Here is a 20,871-nt window from a genome sequence, read left to right as displayed (position 1 = left end):
AGTTGCTACAAACTTGAATAATCATCTTTGTCATAACAATATTGCAGCAAACTTGTCACAAACTTGCCTCGTCATATTTGACGCAGCAATGAAAAATCAAAGAAGAATCAAACTTGCCACAAGTTTACATGCTATCTGGGTAGTGGCGTCATCTATCTGGGCGTGATGACGTTATCGATGATTTTTTTAAATAAGAATAGGGGTCATGTGATAGCTCATGCATTTTTAATTAAATAAATTACATACATTCTTCTTTTTGCCTCAATTATTTTAATTAAAAAAATGTTTTTTTAAACACCCTGTATAAATAATTATGGTAATGTTTATATTAGTGAATAGAGAATTGAATACCCTTTTAAATGCGCTATCACGTGACCCCTATTCTCATTTTAAAAAATCATCAATTACGTCATCGCGCCCAGACGGATGACGTCACTAGTAAGACATACACTGCGCGTCATAGAAAACGGGCACCCTAAAAAATGGGTCATTTTGATGTCGCGTATTTCCTAAACCTGTTGTCCGATTTAAGTGATTTTTTGAATATGTTATAGCCCTATTCTTTGTCAATATCCCTGTAATAATATTTTTGCAAAACAGGTAAATGTTCATTGTATACCGGGTGTACGAATCAAACTGTGTTTTTTTCTCAAAGTTCGCAACACCCTGTGGAATATCCTAGCATTTATAAAATACTGAAATTAAAAGCCAACTATAGCGTCAGGTTTTCTTAACATTCTGTTTTTTGATTCATTCACTTATGTTGGATAATGCAAAAGTTATGTACTTTAACAACTAGGCATGCTCTTTATCAGTACAGGGTGTTTCTAAAGAAGTACGACAAACTTTAAGGGGTAATTCCGCATGAAAACATGATGACGGGTTGCTTTATAAACATATGTCCGCAAATGCTTCGTTTCCGACATACAGGATGTTGAATTTTTTCTTACAAACTGACGATTTATTTATTGCTCTAAAACCGGTTCAGATATGCAAATGAAATTTGGTGGGTTTTAAGACGTAATTTTTGAACATTTTTTGACATACAATTAAGAATTTTTTATTCACCATTGGCGTGCATACGAATAATATGATCGGTCATATTACCCGTATGCGCTCCAATAGTGAATATAAAATTCTTAGTTGAATGTCAAAAAATGCGCAATAACCATCTCTTAAAACTTACCAAATTTCATTTGCATATCTCATCCGGTTTTAAAGCAATAAATAAATCATCAGTTTGTAAGAAAAAATTTAACATCCCGTATCTCGGAAACGAAGCTTTTGCGGATATATGATTATAAAGCAAACTGTCATTATTTTTAATGCAGAATTACCCCTTAAAGTTTGTCGAACTTATTTAGTCCCTAAAACCCTTTAGACTTATAACACCCTGTACTAATGAAGAACATGGCTAGTTGTTAAAGTACATAACTTTTGTATTATCCAACATAAGCGAATGAATAAAAAAACAGAATGTTAAGAAAACCTGACGCTATAGTTGGGTTTTAATTTCAGTATTTTATAAATGCTAGAATATTCCACAGGGTGTTGCGAACTTTGAGAAAAAAATACAGTTTGATTCGTACACCCGGTATACAATGAAAATTTACCTGTTTAGCAAAATTATTATTACAGGGATATTGACAAAGAATAGGGCTATAACATATTCAAAAAAATCATTTAAATCGGACAACATGTTTAGGAGATACGCGACATCAAAAATGACCCATTTTTTAGGGTGCCCGTTTTCTATGACGCGCAGTTTATATTCCAAAAAATCGTAATTTAAAAATAAAAATCGACCTGTTTCGGGATTTTTTCTTAGAGTTGCCGGTTTACGAAATAACGAATTTATGCGTTACTTTATGGACGCACTTTATACGTTTTTTTACACAGCGCTAAGGCTTCAACACCTCGGAGGTTTAGATCTTTATTTTTTTTTCCTTTTTTTCTAAATTTTTTGTATACATAATTTTTTTTATTTATTTTTTAATTTTTTCAACATAAATTTATATACAATTTTATTCTTATTTCCTCCCTGTAAAATTAACTTAAGAGGAAATAGTAGCTTTGATCGCGCAGGACATCTGGGTATACCCAGAGGGAGAACGCCTGCGCATTACAAAATTGAGCGTTCGCGGACGTCAAATCTTTCCCTCTGAACACCCTCCGGATTTTTAATTCGGTGTTCGCGCAGTACAGAAAAAAGATCCTGAACGTGTCCGGGATACGCTCTCGACGTCCGAGGATATTGTTTCGGATTTTAAGTTCGCACAGGCGCACACAATATTTGGGAAGAATTTCTTGACATTCTGTTCTTACTCCTTCCAATTCTTAACCTAAAATATTGTTTTGTTAAACAACTTGTAGATGTAGATTCTGGTTTTTAAAGTTGTTCTGAAGCTATTTTCTTGTGGCATTTTTATAATCAAGTATATTCAAATGGGAAATAAGCCACAATTTTACAATAATTTTACGCAACTCATCAATATTGGCAATATCATTTTAAAGTCGTCTACTTTAAAATGTATAATACGTGTCTGAATTGCCGATATAAATGAGTCAGATTAAATAAATTATTAGAAGAATTTTTTACTAAGCAACAACATTTTTGTTTATTTAGTATTATTTTGTATTTTGACAACGACACCCGACTTGGGCGTCGAAACGTTAATAAAATCATTTTTAGGTAAAATTGTGGCTTATTTCCCATTTGAATATACTGGTTTTTAAAGTTTTGAAATTATGTAAAGTGTTGTATCATTTAAATATTCTTCAAACAAATTTTAATATTTTTTATATTAAAGCTTTTTTAGTTGTTTTTGTCAATGTTTTCCATTTCGTATGTTTATAAATAAGTAGGTACCTTTTCTAGTATTATTTTCATTCAATATTCGATCATTATCTATTACGGTAGTATGTATTACAATAAATTGTATATCCGGTTCGCTAAACTCAGACGCAACTGGCTAGATAGTTTAGTCGATATTTTTTTTTGTTTTTTGCCAATTTTGCAAAAACTGGCAAAATTACTAAATATTTAGTGATTATTAACTATTTAAAAATTATTTTTTGCCAATTTTGCTAAAATTGGCAAAATTACCCACTAAAATATCTAGAAAGTTGCGTCTGAGTTTAGCGAACAGACTATACTCTGTTTTTACTTAATTTCTTCTATCTAGATGAGCTTATAAGTACCTACATATTCTTGTGGTTTATTTTTCAGTTTAATTTATGAGTTAAATTAGTCTCTTATTGAATATAATGAAACATAAACAACACATCAAACTTATTCTGAAACTATTTATTGTGTCTTGTTATATTTCATTATTTTTGTGGTGTAATAAACCACAACACAATGCCACAACCTATCAAATTCAATACATACATATCAAAATTGGAAATGATTGCTTTACTAAATTATTCCTTCCTTCAGATAATGTTCAACCTCCAGGAAGTTAAAGGTAATTTTTATATTTAAATATCAACAATCTTTTACTCTCTACAAAAATGTAAGCCGGATTTCGGCATGGAAATACCACATTATATTGTCGAAATAATAAAGAAAGACGCTAATCAAATTTCTAACTTCTAAAGGCATTGAATTATTAAATAGAAAGTTAATCCTTTGCCTTTTGCTTTTATTCTCTTTCTCTTTGTTGACATACAAATTTGTTGCATTCCTTCTCTAACCTTAATATATGCAACCCGTCATTACATTACGAATCCGAAAATTGTTCGCGGAGCGAAAAATCCTGAGCATGTCCAGAATAAGTTTACGTTGACGCCTGCGCATTGGAAACTAATCCCGAACTTACTCTGAATACGTTCGATTTGTACAGCGCGAACACTGCTAGTAGCGATTAACAGGTAGCGAAAACGCGTTCCAAGATTGCGGCTGTAATTTTGAATATTTTTTCGAGATATTTGGCACACGTATTCGCAATATAATAAAGAATGGCGGTACAGAGCCCAATTTGAAAAATATATTAATATGTGGAAATTACTCTGTAATTAAGTACAATATTAAAAAAACGAGCCTATACCGCCATTAAGAACAAAACATACACTTTCTTCAAATAAACTTTTTTATCCGATGTTTAGATTTTGTGTCATTTTGGTATTACTAAAATTTTTTATTTCATTAGCAGTTCCAAAATTACACAAAAGCTAGTATACTACTAGCTAACGTGTACAGTACACTATAGCCGCACTTTGCTCTGCTTTTTCACTTGACGCACTTATTTAACTTAGCACTAACTCAAAAGGCTTCGTTCTCTTAAGTCTTCTTATCTGGTTGGCGTTGTCTAGGAGATTGATGGCCTCGACATTCACATGGTTGGAGAGTCTTTGTTCATGACTCTCGGCATACAATTAATATTTGAAACATTTTTTCATATTATGAATACCTACTTTTAGAAGACTAAGTTTTCAATCTAATGCCACATAAAACAACATAATGTTGCTCTACACCCCACCAGACTGAAAATAATGGGAACCTTCTCTGGTTACACCTCCGAGGCTTCTACAATTTGCAAGCCATAACGGATGTTGAGACTAAGAAAGATGAGGGAATTTTACAATTTATAATTCACGTCCCATCTGCTCAGCGCGGTAAAGTTCTAACGAGAATGGTTCCCTTCATACTCCAATAAGAGTAAACAGGTAAATCAAAAATGAATAACCATTTTCAATTTCGTTGCAAAACGAAAATACAGCCGCTTCATATTCTAGTCCAATCAGAGAGTGCAGCAAGCACCTCTACCGGTTTCGAAACTTATTAGTCTCTCATCAGGAGGCACATTTAGTCTCAGCATCCGTTATGGCTTGCAAATTGTAGAAGCCTCGGAGGTGTAACCAGAGAAGGTTCCCATTATTTTCAGTCTGGTGAAGTTTAGAGCAACATTATGCTGTTTTATGTGCCATTAGATTGAAAACTTAGTCTTTTGATAGCAGTTGCGGCTAGGGCATCTATGTCATTTCGTTCGTTGCAACCCGTGACTGCACGCCGGGGTTTGTTTTGGTTGGATCAGAGAGAGCAGCATATGTGCCTCCTGATGAGAGACTAATAAGTTTAGAAACCGGTAGAGGTGCTTGCTGCACTCTCTAATTGGACTAGAATATGAAGCGGCTGTATTTTCGTTTTGCAACGAAATTGAAAATGGTTATTCATTTTTGATTTGACCTACTTTTAGATTTATTTAAGAAATATGCACTTTTTTAAAATTTTAAAAATGTCATTTTCGATTTAGTCAACTTTTCTTTCTAAACTAAGCATTTCAAACCGGTTAAATCACATGGATCGTATGAATTATACCTGAGTAAAGTTAATTTCAAGTAGAAAGCTGTTCGTTTCTATTAGGACTGTAATGACAAGGGTTTCATTTTTACATTTCAAAATTAAAAAAAGCAAAGAGCGACTTTATTTTCGTCACAAATCAGTCACTTCTTACGCAAAAAACTGTTGTCAGAGCTTATTTGAAAGGTATTTTAATGAACTTTAAAAGATGTCTTAAGTTTCCCAAAAAAATTCACGACATTCGAGTTATTTGAGATTAAAGGTTCTCCATTTCGATGTTTTTCGAAAATAACCATCCTTTAAAGAGCAATAGCTCAGTGGTTATTGGATTTACTTAGGTCTTTCAGACACGAATCTCTTTGTTTTTTTATTAACTACAATTTTGTTCTTAATGACTTTTTTCTATAAAATTAAATTTTTTAAAGTTATTCACGAGAAACAGTTATAAAGATTGAGACTTTTTAATGGAAAATGCATACATAGTTTCAATCGCAAATAACTTGAAAGTGTCAATTTTGCAAAAAAAAATTTATAGAACAAAATTTACTCAGAATTGGTCGCTCTATCGATTTCCATAGTTAATTTGATTAAAAAAAATTTTATCCCCTGGATGGGGTTGTTTTCACCCCCAGGGCAAAAGCGCAGTTGGCATAGGGTAGATTTTGACAAAGGTTATAATTACTACCTAAATCCAAATTTTCAAGGAAATCGACCTTGGTTCTCAAAATTCCACGAGAAAATGGCTGTTGATTGGACTATTATTGCTAAACACATTCAACCGGACTCATTCAGTACAAGTTAAATTTTCCTCTTATTTATTTTTAAAAATTCCCAGATGATTTGTTTAATCGAGTTTCAACGAGACAAACATAAAAGGGAAGTAATATTTTGTGGGAAATGTATTTGTTCCTGAACCAGATTGTGCATCAAATACTTAATTACATCATCATTATGTTTGCATACAAACAACCAATGACTAATATCATCACTATCATCAACATTGCCATTAAAATCGCAAAGATCTGGTTTGCATAGGTTAAATCTATAGAGGTATGTCTTGCCAGTGATTAAAGATCTTGGCATGATTAAAGAGACATCTTACAAACATGGAATATATATATTTCTATTAGGATAACTTCTGAGAGCAAAAGGCGCAGTAGGTAAAAGGATGAATTTTGGTGTAGAGATTGTTGCTTCGATTGCAGAAAGCGTACCACTCCATATCCCAATTTTGTTTCCTAGCTAAGAGACTAATGAAAATTATTGCAGAAAAAGAACTTCTACCGATACACCAATTTGGATTTAGAGTCAAACATTCAACAGTTGAACAGATTCACCGACTGGTAGAATTAATCCAAGACTCTTTTGAAAGTAAGCAATATTGCTCAACTGCATTCATCGATGTGAGTCAAGCTTTTGACAAGGTGTGGCATCAGGGACTACTATATAAACTAAAAAGGGACCTACACCAGAACATGTATGACATACTATACTCATACCTAAAAGAAAGATATTTCCAGGTAAAATATGAAAACGAGATAACCGGTCTACATCTCATAAAGGCAGGCGTTCCTCAAGGTAGTGTTCTTGGGCCGATCCTGTATCTACTATTTACCTCCGATTTGCCTACGGACAATAAAGTACATACAGCCACATTTGCAGACGATACCGCAATAATGGCGGTACGTTCAGATCCCGTTGTTGCAGCAGACCAACTCTAAGAAAACCTAAATAAAGTCCAGAAGTGGACTAAGAAATGGAAGATAAAACTTAACGAATCCAAATCAAGCCACATAGTATTCACTAAATGTCATAGCGAATCTCCTCAAATATCACTCAACAATGCTCCCCTTCCAACGGTAGATACTGTAAAGTACTTAGGCCTACATTTGGACAAGAGACTCACTTGGAAAACTAATATATGGAAAAAAAGAAAACATCTTGATACCATATATAGAAAATACTATTGGTTGCTCGGAAGAAAATCCCAGTTGTCGTTAAGAAATAAATTACTAGCATACAATGGCATACTCGAGCCAATTTGGACGTACGGGATACAGTTGTGGGGCACTGCTTCAAAATCCAATCTAGCAATCATGGACCGCTTTCAAAACAAGGTGTTACGAGCAATAACTGATGCGCCGTGGTTTGTAAGCAACAAAGACATCCTACAAGACCTTCAAGTGCCAACTGTGACTGAAGTGATAGTGTCACACAGTGATAAATATTTACAGCGACTAGAAAACCACCCAAATGTGTTAGCGCTAAAGGACCAGGCAACACTCCTTATGGAAAAGTGGTCCCGGTCAAATTTGATGAAAGTTTGGTCAATGATACTTCTTGATGTGTAGATTAAAAAAGTCCATGGCACCTGGGTCTGAATAACTACTATTCTCGAGTTACAGCCTTCTGAAGTTATTGGATTCGAGTGCTCGGTTTACGTTAAGTGCACTAATTTACGGTCAAGTGAACGAAAATATTTATTATCAGAAGAAGAGAAACTCATGTTCTTCATACATACTTGCGTGTTGTATATGAATTTGTGGTCAAAAATAGTTGGATCGTATTTTAGTCTTCAGAAAACCTCCGAAAAGTCTTCAGAAAACTAAAAAAGTGCGGTATAAAATGTGCTGCTAGATCGATATAAGCATTATCATGTTTTCATGAATGCTTTTCAGTTATGCAATACCAGCAAAACTGCAGTTCGGCTTTATCTTTAGAAAACTACTGAACAGTGGCGGATCTAGGGGGGATAGGGGTAAGTCCACCGGTAACATGTTCCAGAATTAATGAAATAACTTTATTTAACGAAAATGAACGAGATGGAGCCATTAAAACACATTTATAACCAAAGAGCGGATAGTGTGACGAAAAGACGTAAGCTCAGAGCACGGGCGCCCATATAAAAATTTTTAGGGGGGTGGCAAACGTGAAGATGTTGCACATTATATTTTGTATACTTTGAATAACCATATATAATTCAAAGCATCCGAAAAGCCAGGGGGTCACTGCCCCCCCTGCCCATGGGTATGGGCGCCCATGGCCCAGAGTACGATTTAAGGACCAGAGAAGATGAGTTACGGGTGTTAAGAGTACGAAATTGGAAAACCAAGACGGAGGATAGAATGGAATGGAAGCTGATTCTCGAACAGACCGAGGTCCACCAGGGTTCTACAGCCAATGATGATGAACTTTTTAATACAAAATATTATGGAGAATAATTCTGTAGGGTTATTTTTATAACAACTATAATATTCATACTTAGGTATAATCATATAGAAGAAATGGTCAATGGAGAAGGCTTCATAATCATGATTTTGCTAACTTTCCTGTTTTCGACTTAGACTACCTAAAAGACCTTACGATTGGGATATATCAAATTAAACTGGCACCATCTTACATATTAGATAAAATAATAAGAAAAAATGACAGAAAAGTTTCAAATTGATGAGAATATGGATGAACCGGGATTCATAAGAGTTCGAATATTTTCTAGGTTTCGGCAAGCTACAAAACACCAAGTATTCATTTCCTATACGGTTGATGAAGATAATGATGAAGATGAACCTGTAGAAGAACCGATTAACGGGTACTACTGTACCTGTCAATCTGGTGCGAGAACTGTAGGTACTTGTGCTCATATCACCAGTGTGTTGTGGTTTTTAGGCTTTGCATGACATCAACCCAATGTTAAGTATCCTGATAGGTCGTTAGTTAACACGACGTATGATGCAACTAACCGAAATCAGCAAAATGTTAACATACGAATAGTCGAAGATGATTTAAACCCGGATTTTCCATAGACAATTGTAATTAATATTTAGCATTTACAAACTACCATTTACTTTGTTTTTTTTTGTATTGAAATCAAGTCCATGTTCTCTACCTGTCTTATATCTGATATGCGGCACAAGTTTCATGTCAACTAATGTATTTTTTTATGTTTCAACAATTTTTTCTTTAATTATTCTGGAACATGTTACGAGTGGAATTACCCCCATCCCCCCTAGATCCGCCACTGTTCAGTAGTTTTCTAAAGATAAGGCGGAACTGTAGTTTTGCTGGTATTCCATAACTGAGAAGCATTTATGAAAACATGATAATGCTTATATCGATCCAACAGCACCTTTTATACCGCACTTCTTTAGTTTTCTGGAGACTTTTCGGAGGTTTTCTGAAGACTAAAATACGATCCAACTATTTTTGACCACAAATTCATATACAACACGCAAGTATGTATGAAGAACATGAGTTTCTCTTCTAATAATAAATATTTTCGTTCACTTGACCGTAAATTAGTGCACTTAACGTAAACCGAGCACTCGAATCCAATAACTTCAGAAGGCTGTAACTCGAGAATAGTAGTTACTCAGACCCAGGTGCCATGGACTTTTTTAATCTACACATCAAGAAGTATCATTGACCAAACTTTCATCAAATTTGACCGGGACCACTTTTCCATAAGGAGTGTTGCCTGGTCCTTTATTGGACAATAGTCAACAAATTAGACGCCTTAAGCAAAAATTTTTATTAGATTTACCATTCTTAGTTTAAGAAACACTAATTGTAAACGTAATTGTAATACTCATGTAGAGTAAATATTTATTGAAATATTTCTCTTCGCGCCATTGTAAATTTCAACAAATGTGTTTATGGTCTGTTTTTTTTTGACTGATTGCACAGTAAACAAACAATAAAAAAAAATTTGTTTCAGACTTTTCTTATCTTGCGAGTAGCTGTTAGATCGCTTCTATCTAGCCAAGTTTATTCTTTATTTATTATATTTATACCTTTGTTTCTGCAAAAAATTCTCATTTCAATAAAATGTTTATATTTGAATTTTATTTTAGGTTGTCCCCATGAAGAGGACAAAATGAAAATGATGGAAACTTTACTTTCACCTCATCAGGGAAAATATAACGGTCAACAAATCGAAGGAAAAATATTAATTAAAAATAGGAAAGTTGGGACTGGACAAAAACCTTACAAATGTGAAATTTGTTCTAAGCAATTTGGTGATGCAGGAAATTTGACAAGACACTTAAGAATACACACTGGAGGAACGCTTTACAAGTGTGATATTTGTTTTAAGCAATTTACTCGAGCAGGCAGTTTGAAAATACACTTAAGAACACACACTGGAGAAAAGCCATATAAGTGTGAAATTTGTTTTAAGCAATTTACTTATGCAAGGAATTTAAAAGAACACTTAAGAGTGCACACTGGAGAAAAGCCTTACAAGTGTGAAATTTGTTTTAAACAATTTGGTGATGTAGGAAATTTGACAAGACACTTAAGAATACACACTGGAGAAACGCCTTACAAGTGTGATATTTGTTTTAAGCAATTTACTTTTGCAAGTAGATTAAAACAACACTTAAGAATACACACTGGAGAAAAGCCTCACAAGTGTGAAATTTGTTTTAAACAATTTAGTCAAATCAGTCAATTAAAAACACATTTGAGAACGCACACCGCAGAAAAGTCTTACAAGTGTGATATTTGTTCTAATCAATTTAGTGAAGCAGGAAATTTAAAACTACACTTACGAACACACACTGGAGAAAAGCCTTACAAGTGTGAAATTTGTTTTAGGCAATTTACTTTTGCAAGCAATTTAAAAGAACACTTAAGAATGCACACTGGAGAAAAGCCTTACAAGTGTGAAATTTGTTTTAAGCAGTGTAGTAAATCAGGTAATTTAAAAAAACACTTAAGAACACACACTGGAGAAAAGCCTTACAAGTGTGAAATCTGTTTTCAGCAATTTACTCAAGTAGGCAGTTTGAAAAATCACTTAAGATTGCACACTGGAGAAAAGCCTTACAAGTGTGAAGTTTGCTTTAAGCAATTTAGTCAATCAGGTGATTTGAAAAGACATTTGAGAGTGCACACGAGAGAAACACCTTACAAGTGTGAAATTTGTTTTAAACAATTTAGTACAACAGGATATTTGAAAACACACTTACGAATGCACACTGGAGAAAAACCTCACAAGTGTGAGATTTGTTTTAAGCAATTTTCCCTAACAGATACTTTGAAAAGACATTTGATAATACACACTGGAGAAAAGCCTCACAAGTGTGAAATTTGTTTTCAGCAATTTACTCAAGCAGGCAGTTTGAAAACTCACTTAAGATTGCACACTGGAGAAACACCTTACAAGTGTGAAATTTGTTTTAAGCAATTTAGTCGATCCTATGATTTGAAAAAACATTCGAGGGTGCATACTGGAGAACAGCCTCACAAGTGTCAAATTTGTTTCAAGCAATTTAGTGCAACAGGAGATTTGAAAACGCATTTAAGGGTGCATACTGGAGAAAAACCTTACAAGTGTGAGATTTGTTTTAGTCAGTTTTCTGTGAAATGCAATTTGAAATCCCATTTGAGATTGCACACTGGGGAGAAACCTCAGACATGTGTGAAACTTGTTTAAAACAGTATATTCAGAGGCGTAACAGAGGCCTCCGCAGCATAAAGCTTGCTGGGGCCCATATTATCTTCTAATGTAATGTAAAAATAAGGTAGGTGACCCAAATAAGGCCACGTTAACGTTTGATTTTTTTTAAGGAGGCATTTGAATTAGAAAATAACAAAATAGCTTTAAATGTCAGTTAACTTACCGACAACCTATACTACTTTCGTTTTTACTGATATATTGTTATGAATATTAATTGTTTTTAATTGTAACCTTTTTTGGTAATTCTCCGTATTAGGGCCAGGTGTTCTGAATAATGCCAATAAGAATAAACCATTTTGTGTTCAATTGGGTTAAAAAGAAATACAACTGACTGCAAATGAAAGTCAAATTTATTCTACATATTTTATGTTGAAAAATGAAACAAAATAATTTTGAATTTGAAATATTGAATGATTTATTTACAAAGTAAATATTTTTTAAACAGCACATTTTGGGCAGATAAATGCGTCCTGGACATATCGTCCACAGGCTAAGCACATCCTCATATCTCTGATCGGGTCCTCGTCACAAACGAGGCAGTACCATGATTCCTTGTGGGGTAGGTCTCGCTGTGAAGACTTTTTTGATGGCTTCTTAATTGTACCACTTGTACATGGTAGGGACGTATCAACAATTTTACTCCTTTGAAGATTCTTTTTTCATTTTCATTTGGAGGCGTTTGGGCTGGTCATTTTTGTTTTTAATAATTTTCGGTGCAGCATCGCCTTTATCAGAAAGAGCATCAAACAAGTTAACATCATTTTGGTTTTAATCTTGGGAGTGAATAACATTTCTGTGAAAGATTTGTTTAGCTTAGATGTGGTGTCTTCAAAGGAAACAGTTGGTACAGGTTCCATATCTTCATTGTCTGATATGTCGTGAATCGAGTATTTTGAAGAATCATCACTGTCAGAGCTAACGTCTTGGTGGTTGGAAGTACGTTTAGGAGGTATAGTTTTGGTGCTTTTAGCTGAAGGTTGATTCATTGGTTCTGCAGAAGTACTTTGTTCAGTTTCTGCACTTCTGATTTGTGGTGTTTGAATCTTGCTCATTTCCATTTTCATCAATTGGATTTTCAAGTTCGGTTAGGCATGAAGGTGCATAAGCGCTCTCTGGAATCACCGATGGATTGAAAGGGTAAATTCCCGTAGCTTTGAACCCGGAGAAAATATTTCCTGGTGTCGTAGCCTTAGCCCAAAATTCAGAAAATATTCGTCCAAAGACTGTGCGTCTTATCGAGCGTTCAGGATTATTCATCCAAAAACGAAGAACCTCATCCCAAAACAATTCGAAAGATTTGAAAACAGACTTATCCATAGGCTGTAGTTCATGGGTTGTATTGCTTGGTAGACAAAACAGTATAATGCCGTACTTTTCAGCAGCTTTAACAATATTTGCATATAAATGAGACTTAACCCGGCAGTGGTCGCTATATGAGATTTTCTCTCACGGTTTCAGAAAATTGCGCACAACTTTTTTTCTGGGAAATTATACGCGCTGTAGTTCCTTCTAGTTTCCTAACTATCCTCCCTCAGCAATCTAATATACTCGTCCGCTCAGATAGTGACTCAGTTTACTTAGTATCACCATATTGTTGAGTCGGTGCGCTTCATGTGAGAGATTATCTCATCAAGCGACCACCGGCGCCACCAACTGTGTATAAAAATTAATTTTATTTTTCCCCTTAAAACCTGAAATAATATCCTTTTATTAGGGTTACCATACGTCCGGACAGTCCGGATTTGAAGGACATGTCCGGATTGGCGTCAGGATATGAGAAATGTCCGGATTTTTTTTCTTTACTAAAAAAAATGGAAAATACTAGGCCCAACGGTGAGAAATTTCATTCTGCGCAGCACCTTAGGTCTAAAGTATGTTAAAACATAGGCAGGGCCGCCCAGAGCCAGGCCGGGCCCCGGGGATGAGACCCGGCCGCCCCCCCCCCAAACCCAGTTGAACGAAAATTCCCAAAAATCTGATAACTCATAAACTGGGATATGTAATAGTGAATACTCATGCTATTGACACAGGAAGGAAGAAAATTAAAACAGTTTTAACAATTAAACTTTGTTTTTAATTATTTACAATAGAACTGTTATTTACAACATAACTTTTCTTGCTTTCATATCTACAAAGTTTTGGATCACGTGGTCGAAATCAAGAGTTTTTGCAAGTTTCGACTCTATGCTTAACAGTCCCAAATCAGATAATCGTTGTTGACCCATAGTAGATCTTAAACTTATATTATTGCCTTATTGCCTTTTCCAAATGCATAATATTCCTTATAATAATTTCATAATTAAAACCGCAAGCAAATTCAATCTGTTGTAAAATATTTTAATAAAAGGAATTTTTTTAAATTTGCTAACGGCCGGGCCCCGGGAATTTTGCCCCCCCCCCCTGCCCCCCCCTCTGGTCGGGCCTGAACATAGGTGTATATTATGTATTTTAAACTGGCAGAGATTTTCGATGTTAGTTGTATATTGTAGCGAAACAGCTGTACTTTTAATTGTGCCATATGCATTTCGCATATATGTACAATGTAGAGGTAGCAACACGGTCAAATTCACATTTTACATTTTCTACAACCCATTGGACTACCCCTGTCCGGATTTGGCCTTAATAAATTATGGCAACCCTACCTTTTATGATGTAATAAAAGGCGCCGTGGATGTGGTCGATGATATGAAAATCCTATATTCTGTATCACGGGTTAGTTGTAGATGGTCACTTACCATATATTTTTCAATGTTAAATATTGGCGGCATCAATAGTCACATTTTATATAAAGATAATAATAATAAAACAGAAAAGCAAATGACTTTATTGTTGATGAAACCTCATCTTTTTTGTAAAATTTTGTAAAGAATGGCAAAATTTGGATATGTGAGAGAAAATCTCACGCGCGACCACTCGCGTAACAACCTACCTAGCGACCAATGCCGGGTTAACACCATCAAACATCAACAAAGTATTTTTATCTCCAACTCAAAACTGTTAAAAATGTTCGATCCACTTCACAAAAACGTTGTGTGCCATACTTCCGTTGGGTGTCATAACTACCCCTTGGTTCCAGAAAAATGATTTTCTTCCCATTATGGTTTGAGCCTCTGACCCTTAAATAATATCATTGGTGGTATGTACTGACCACTAGCATTGGCACATGACACGATTGTCACGTTTTCTGCGTACTCAGGTGCTAGTATATGCACTCTCTTTGTCCCTTTTTTGGCAAGAACTTACTGTTGGTGGTGCAGTGTCAAACGGCAACCCTTTTCATCGATATTGTAAATATTCTGGAGCTTTCCAGCAACATCCAATTCTTCCATGACTACCTTCAATTTGTCAAAGTAATCAGTGACAATCACTTTATTAAGGTTACCCAGCAAACAGACCGACGTGTTAATTACGTGAATTTTAGGTACATTTGTCACCAATATACGTAAATTGTTTACGTGAATTTCACGTGAAAATTTGGTTGGAATGTCACATTGAAAATACGTCTTTAAATTACGTGAATAACTCGTCTTCAATAGACGTGTTATTTACCTTAAATAGCAATAAAATCTTTCGGGATATTCACGTTGCAAATACGTGTTGATTAACGTATCTTTTAGGAAATGTATATATTAGTATTCACGTGAAAGATACGTCCTCGGTTCACGTAAATAATTCGACCTTAATTAACTTATGAATCACGTAATTATTATCCATATAATATAAATAAAACAAGCATATAAAGTATTAACAATGTATTTATTTAGTAGAATTTAGAGACTTTAAAACATTTGTCCTGTATAATTATTATATAAGATAATGAACCAAAAAATACCGACCTAAAGACACATTAAAAAATTTGCCAACACAAAACACAACACAGGTAACTTTTTATTTCGAGGAGGACACTTCGACACTTTCTTGTTTTTTCTAATTGCATCATGGCACTTCAACCCTCGAGCAGTGAGGTGAACGTTAATACGAAAGACATTATACTATAAATAAACCCGCCTAAAATAAAACGAGGGAAATAAAGCTCTTCACGTTTCACTTTTTGTTGTGATGAGAGTGAGAAGCCAGAAGCCAGAGAAGCTGATGCTGCTGATGTTAGAGGTAATGATAATCGATTATAAAAATCGATTATTTTTAAATTATAGTTAAACTATTCTACTTACCTTAAATTAGTATTACGAATTTTCTTTTTGTTTTTAAATTTCTTCTACTATTAACTAATTGGTCTTACTAAAAATCTATTTCAATACCAGAATAATATAAAAAAATAATCCTATCGAAACGTATCTATTATTCGATAAATCGATTAATTTAGTTTTCGAACCAACTATGTTAGTCACGTGATGGTATTTAAAGGAGGAGAAATGTTTGGTAGTACTTCATCACCGCGCGCGATTTGAAAATAAGACTCAACATCATTTTAGCTCATGGGATATTTTTAAAGAAAAAAATAGCTTCAAATCAAGGTTGGATTGAAATAGTTATGCTAAATGATCTTAAAAGCGAAATCATAAACTTTTTGTTTAAATATTGGTATTATTTACATGACTTTTACGTGAAATACATCTAATTTTTCGACGTCCATAAAATACAATGAGTAAAATTCAAGCGATACGTATTTAACCAAAAGCGTTGTAAAATTTTTGTTTCCAAAATATTTCTCAAAATTTAACCAAAGGAAGTTATTTCTGTTTCGTGATTATTACGTGAAATAAACGTACCTTTGCGATGTAACCAAAATTCACAAATATTATAAAAAACATGTACTATATTCGTCATTATGATTTTATATTATTCTAATGTCAAATATGTATAAAGAAAGCACAAATATATAGGTGAATGATTTGGCACTGAAATACGTTTTTTTCCCGTCATAAATCACCGAGTTACGTATTCGTTGAAATTTGCCGTAAATTTAACGTAATTATCACGTAATTGGGCTCAAGTCTGTTTGCTGGGTACTTGCTCTTGCTGGATTCAAATTGTGTGTTTTACGCCTAGCCACATCAGGGTGGCGACCCAAAAATAGTCTCAACCACTTACGCCCAGCTTTTTATTACATTAGGTTAAAATTATGTAGAATATTGTTTTCCTCACAGAAAGAAAACACACTTCTTCCAATTATCTTGTTAGTAATAGGCATTCCAACCTCAACGAGACGAAAGACGAAAGATTCTGGAGCAAAGTTCAGTTTCTTGATCAGATAATAAAATCGTATTTACACCTAATTTTCTAGTTGATATACATGTCAAATGGTTTCGTAAGGTCCTAGGTATCCGGAATTACTAAGCATTTATAATTTTTTGGGCAAAATCATTAAAAGGTGGGATCATCTGCTAACAATGCAGAAAAACGTCCAACCAAAATCATATATTATTACCAAAAACATAATTATGTGATATATTAGTTTTCGATTATTTGTATTTCGCGCGGTGTCACTGCTCATTTTGACATCATTGACCATCCCACTACACTGTAATAGTCTATTGGCTGTGAGTTTCGACGGTAGCGCTATCTCGCGGTTTGAAACTTATACTTTTCTGATAAAATTTATGTATGTGAAATATACAAAACGAGAAAAATAGATACTTATCTAGAAAGACACAAATTATGAACTGAAATATTATTGTAACCTGATTACTAAACGAATACACAGAATTAATAGTAAAATTAATTATGTTTTTTTATTTTATTCATTATAATTTTAATATTTAATATATAAGTTCGTGAGACTGGATGACTGCTTACGCAAGAGACCATTGAGAAAAAGAATAAGTTTATATGAATTATTTAACATTTTAAAGGTTACCTCTGTTTATTTTTGTGTGCTTACTGCTTTGCTTATTAAAATTTGTAATTTGTATGAATTGTAATTTGTTTGAATTCTATCAAAATGGATATTAAACATTATACTGGATTCAAGTCTTATTTCCCATGATATCCAATTTCAATCAGCAACACCAAAAAAGGAAAGGATTTAGTTGACACAGGACATGTACGCAATGTTTCCGAATATAATAACTGCATCCAGTACTGTTATATTCAATATTTTTACATGAATCAATACAAGAGCTGCAATATCTTGTTTTCTTTTTTGAAAAATCCATATTACCCGCCATTTCAGTTTGTGAAGTTTATCAAATGCACAAAACAAAACTGCCAACAGCCACTAACACAGCGTTGCCACATTTTATTTAGAAAATCTACTGTAAGTTTAGCTTACTATTATAAAATCTACTTATCAAAAACTAAAATATACTATATAACTTTATTAATATATTTGTATATAATTTAGGACTTTTTATAATAAAAATAACAGCTGACTAACTAGAAATTTTTTTTATTTAGCTAATGCCTCGACAACTAATGGGCATTGGCATGGTGATGGTACAGTGGATTTTACCATAGGTAGCTAGTGTTATTGTGTAGTGTGTGTGTTGAGTAAGTGTCTTGTTACTTTGCAAAGTCGATGTCATTGTCTTTGCAGAGGCGCTAATTATATCCGAACGTCTGCGGTCCCTCCGGTGGGTACCGATCACACAAGGATAGAAACTATTTTCATTTATTAATTTATAATAAACGAAAAATTCTCTACCCTGGTGAGATTCGAGTTCACGACCATTCGGACCTTTCGATCCAAAGGTAGGCGCTCTTACCACTGAGCCACAGAGGGAGTTTAACTAGAAATTAATACGACTGTTTGTAAACAAAAACCAAACTTTTTTATATTTTAACTGGGGAACAAAATGACCAACTATAATTAATTTTTATCAGTTTCATATTTAATATTTGTATATAATATTTTGTCATCCACTGATTTTAACATCTGCATGTCTGGATCACATTCTTTAAACAATTATTTCGCATTTTACATTAGAAACACGCAAACACAACATTTGTTGTTTTGCAAATATTTTAGTTTTCCATCGTTAGCTTCTAAAGGCCGCGTCTCACCATCAAATAATTTGATCAAACAGTTTGAGCAAACTCCGGAAGTACGTCAAAGTAACGTCACAATTGCAGTTTTTTTGAAATTCTAAAAATCTGTGCTCTCACTATCAGTCTAGTTTGATCAAACTTTTTGTATTGAGTTGTCCAACTTGTTTGTACTTTATTTAAAATTAAAATTTTTCATCAGGATGTGACGTCACTAACTGTCACTTTCAGTTTGCTCAAACCAGTTTGATCAAATTATTTGATGGTGGGACGCGGCCTTAACAGGTTCACCGAATACCAGAACTCTTCAATAACACCTGAAATAGGTACTGATTGCACTGCTACTTGAAATCTGCAAGTTTGTTACACCAGAATCCAGTTTCATTTCTGTTTAATATTCATCATCTACGTCCTGGGGCTAGATTCCGTGCACTGTAGATATCTACACTTCGATTTCTATCGATGTCAATTGTCGTGAAAATATTTGAATTGTTAGCTTTAATTGAATTATTTTCTAGTTTTGCTAGTTGATGCTGAAGTGAAAGAAAATATTTGAATTAAAACTAAAAATTCAAATATATTGACATTGATAGAAAGCGGTCGGCGGTGTTAGCGATTGTACACAGAATCCCACCCCTGAATCTTATTTTCGGTAATGACATTGGGAAATTGTAACAAAATGTCTAAAAATTAATTTAGAAATGGGGTAAATACTATTAAAAAGCAAATTTTATTTTAGTCATAAAAAATGTTGAAATATACCAAAAATCTTCTAAAAAATATTGCCTACTAGAATTTTTTTAAAAATTTTCAAAAATCTACCAAAAAAGTAGAAATCTACTAAATGTGGCAACGCTGCACTACCAGCGCTGGTGAAAACCGTCAAATCCCCTCTCCTCTACCCATGGCGCGCCATTTAAATTTATCAGATAAATGCACAAAACTGCCACTAACAGCGCTGGCGAAAGCTGTCAAATCCCCTCTACCCATCGGCTCATGGCCAATAAGGAAATTGTAACCTGTATCTCTCTCTTGTATGTTACTTCAATTGTACAATAAAACTAGTCCGTTAAAAGTCCAGCTTTTATTTACGCTCGGTTTCATAATCAGTTAAAGGGGACTTTAAATTTTAAGTTGGTACCTTTATCAATGCAGTTCATAAGTATGGGCAAAGAATACATATCTCCCAAGAACCGACACAAACGGATTATCTATGAACTAAATTTTTATGCGCATGTGCCAGATCGGCCATTTCTCAATTTGTATGAATGGCAAATAATTTTGGTGACATTTGTCTTATACAGGATCGGCGTTTGTTGTCACAGTTGTTTGTTTGGCTTGGCTTGGCTTGGTGTTAGTATTTTGTTTTTATATCAGTTTGTAGCTCATAATATTTTGTATAGATTTATTTTCTAGGTTTTAAGTTTAGTTTTTACTTTATCTGTTTTATTTAATAAAAAAATCAGGAGGATACTGTAATGCTACATGAATCATTTTTGTGGGGTTGTAAGTTTTATATATTAACAAAGAATTCATATCTAAAGATTCACACTGTGTCCGGTAATTTTGACAACTGTCACAGTTACTATTTACTATGCCCATTAAGTGATTTTTAAGATATCCACAAACATAAGTAAAAGCATTTTCTGTGGGAATATTTTCTCTCCTGTAGCTGGTGTCTGAAATGGGTTTTGGTTGATTTTGTCTATCAAATATTGTTATTTAACATCCAGTAAAACTTGATTTAAGTCATTCATGCAATTCATACTTCCTGAATGTAAATATGTTTACCAGTACAAAGCCCTTGAAAATTTAATGGTGTTGGGTTACACAATCACCAACCTGTTGCCTGATACTGCCAAAAAGTTTTCTAAACAGTATTTATTTATGCATCTAGTTTTTAAATAAATAAAGACCAGTTTTGCCAACATGTCCCACAACTATTAATTGTTAATAGCCTACAACTATTAATTGTTAATAGCCTACAACTATTAATTGTTATTTTCCAACATTTATGCAATTTAATTCTTTTTGAGATATCTTGATTATGTGCAAACCTAAATTAAATTGAATAAACTATGTTTCATTAAATTGTTTCTGTAGTTTGTATAAAACAATAACTAGGTCAAATATATAAAACAATTTATGACTGACTACTTGAAAT

At 33.8% G+C, this 20,871-nt stretch overlaps 1 protein-coding gene across 1 annotated transcript in view; it reads left to right on the top strand.

Annotated features, from left to right (window-relative positions):
* The window catches only part of LOC126881589 (zinc finger protein 227-like), a 44,520-nt gene extending 24,738 nt beyond the window's left edge, over positions 1–19,782 (top strand). Inside the window, exon 2 of the mRNA XM_050645951.1 lies at positions 10,153–19,782. Coding sequence (XP_050501908.1) covers positions 10,153–11,738 — 1,586 coding nt within the window. The 3' untranslated portion in view covers positions 11,739–19,782. The remainder of the gene's footprint in view (positions 1–10,152) is intronic.
* The last annotated feature ends 1,089 nt before the right edge of the window (positions 19,783–20,871 follow it).

This window comes from Diabrotica virgifera, chromosome 3, assembly GCF_917563875.1.
Source record: "Diabrotica virgifera virgifera chromosome 3, PGI_DIABVI_V3a".
Lineage (NCBI taxonomy): Eukaryota > Metazoa > Arthropoda > Insecta > Coleoptera > Chrysomelidae > Diabrotica > Diabrotica virgifera.
Note: the sequence above shows the minus strand (reverse complement) of the source record. Positions and strands in the feature narration are given on the sequence as shown.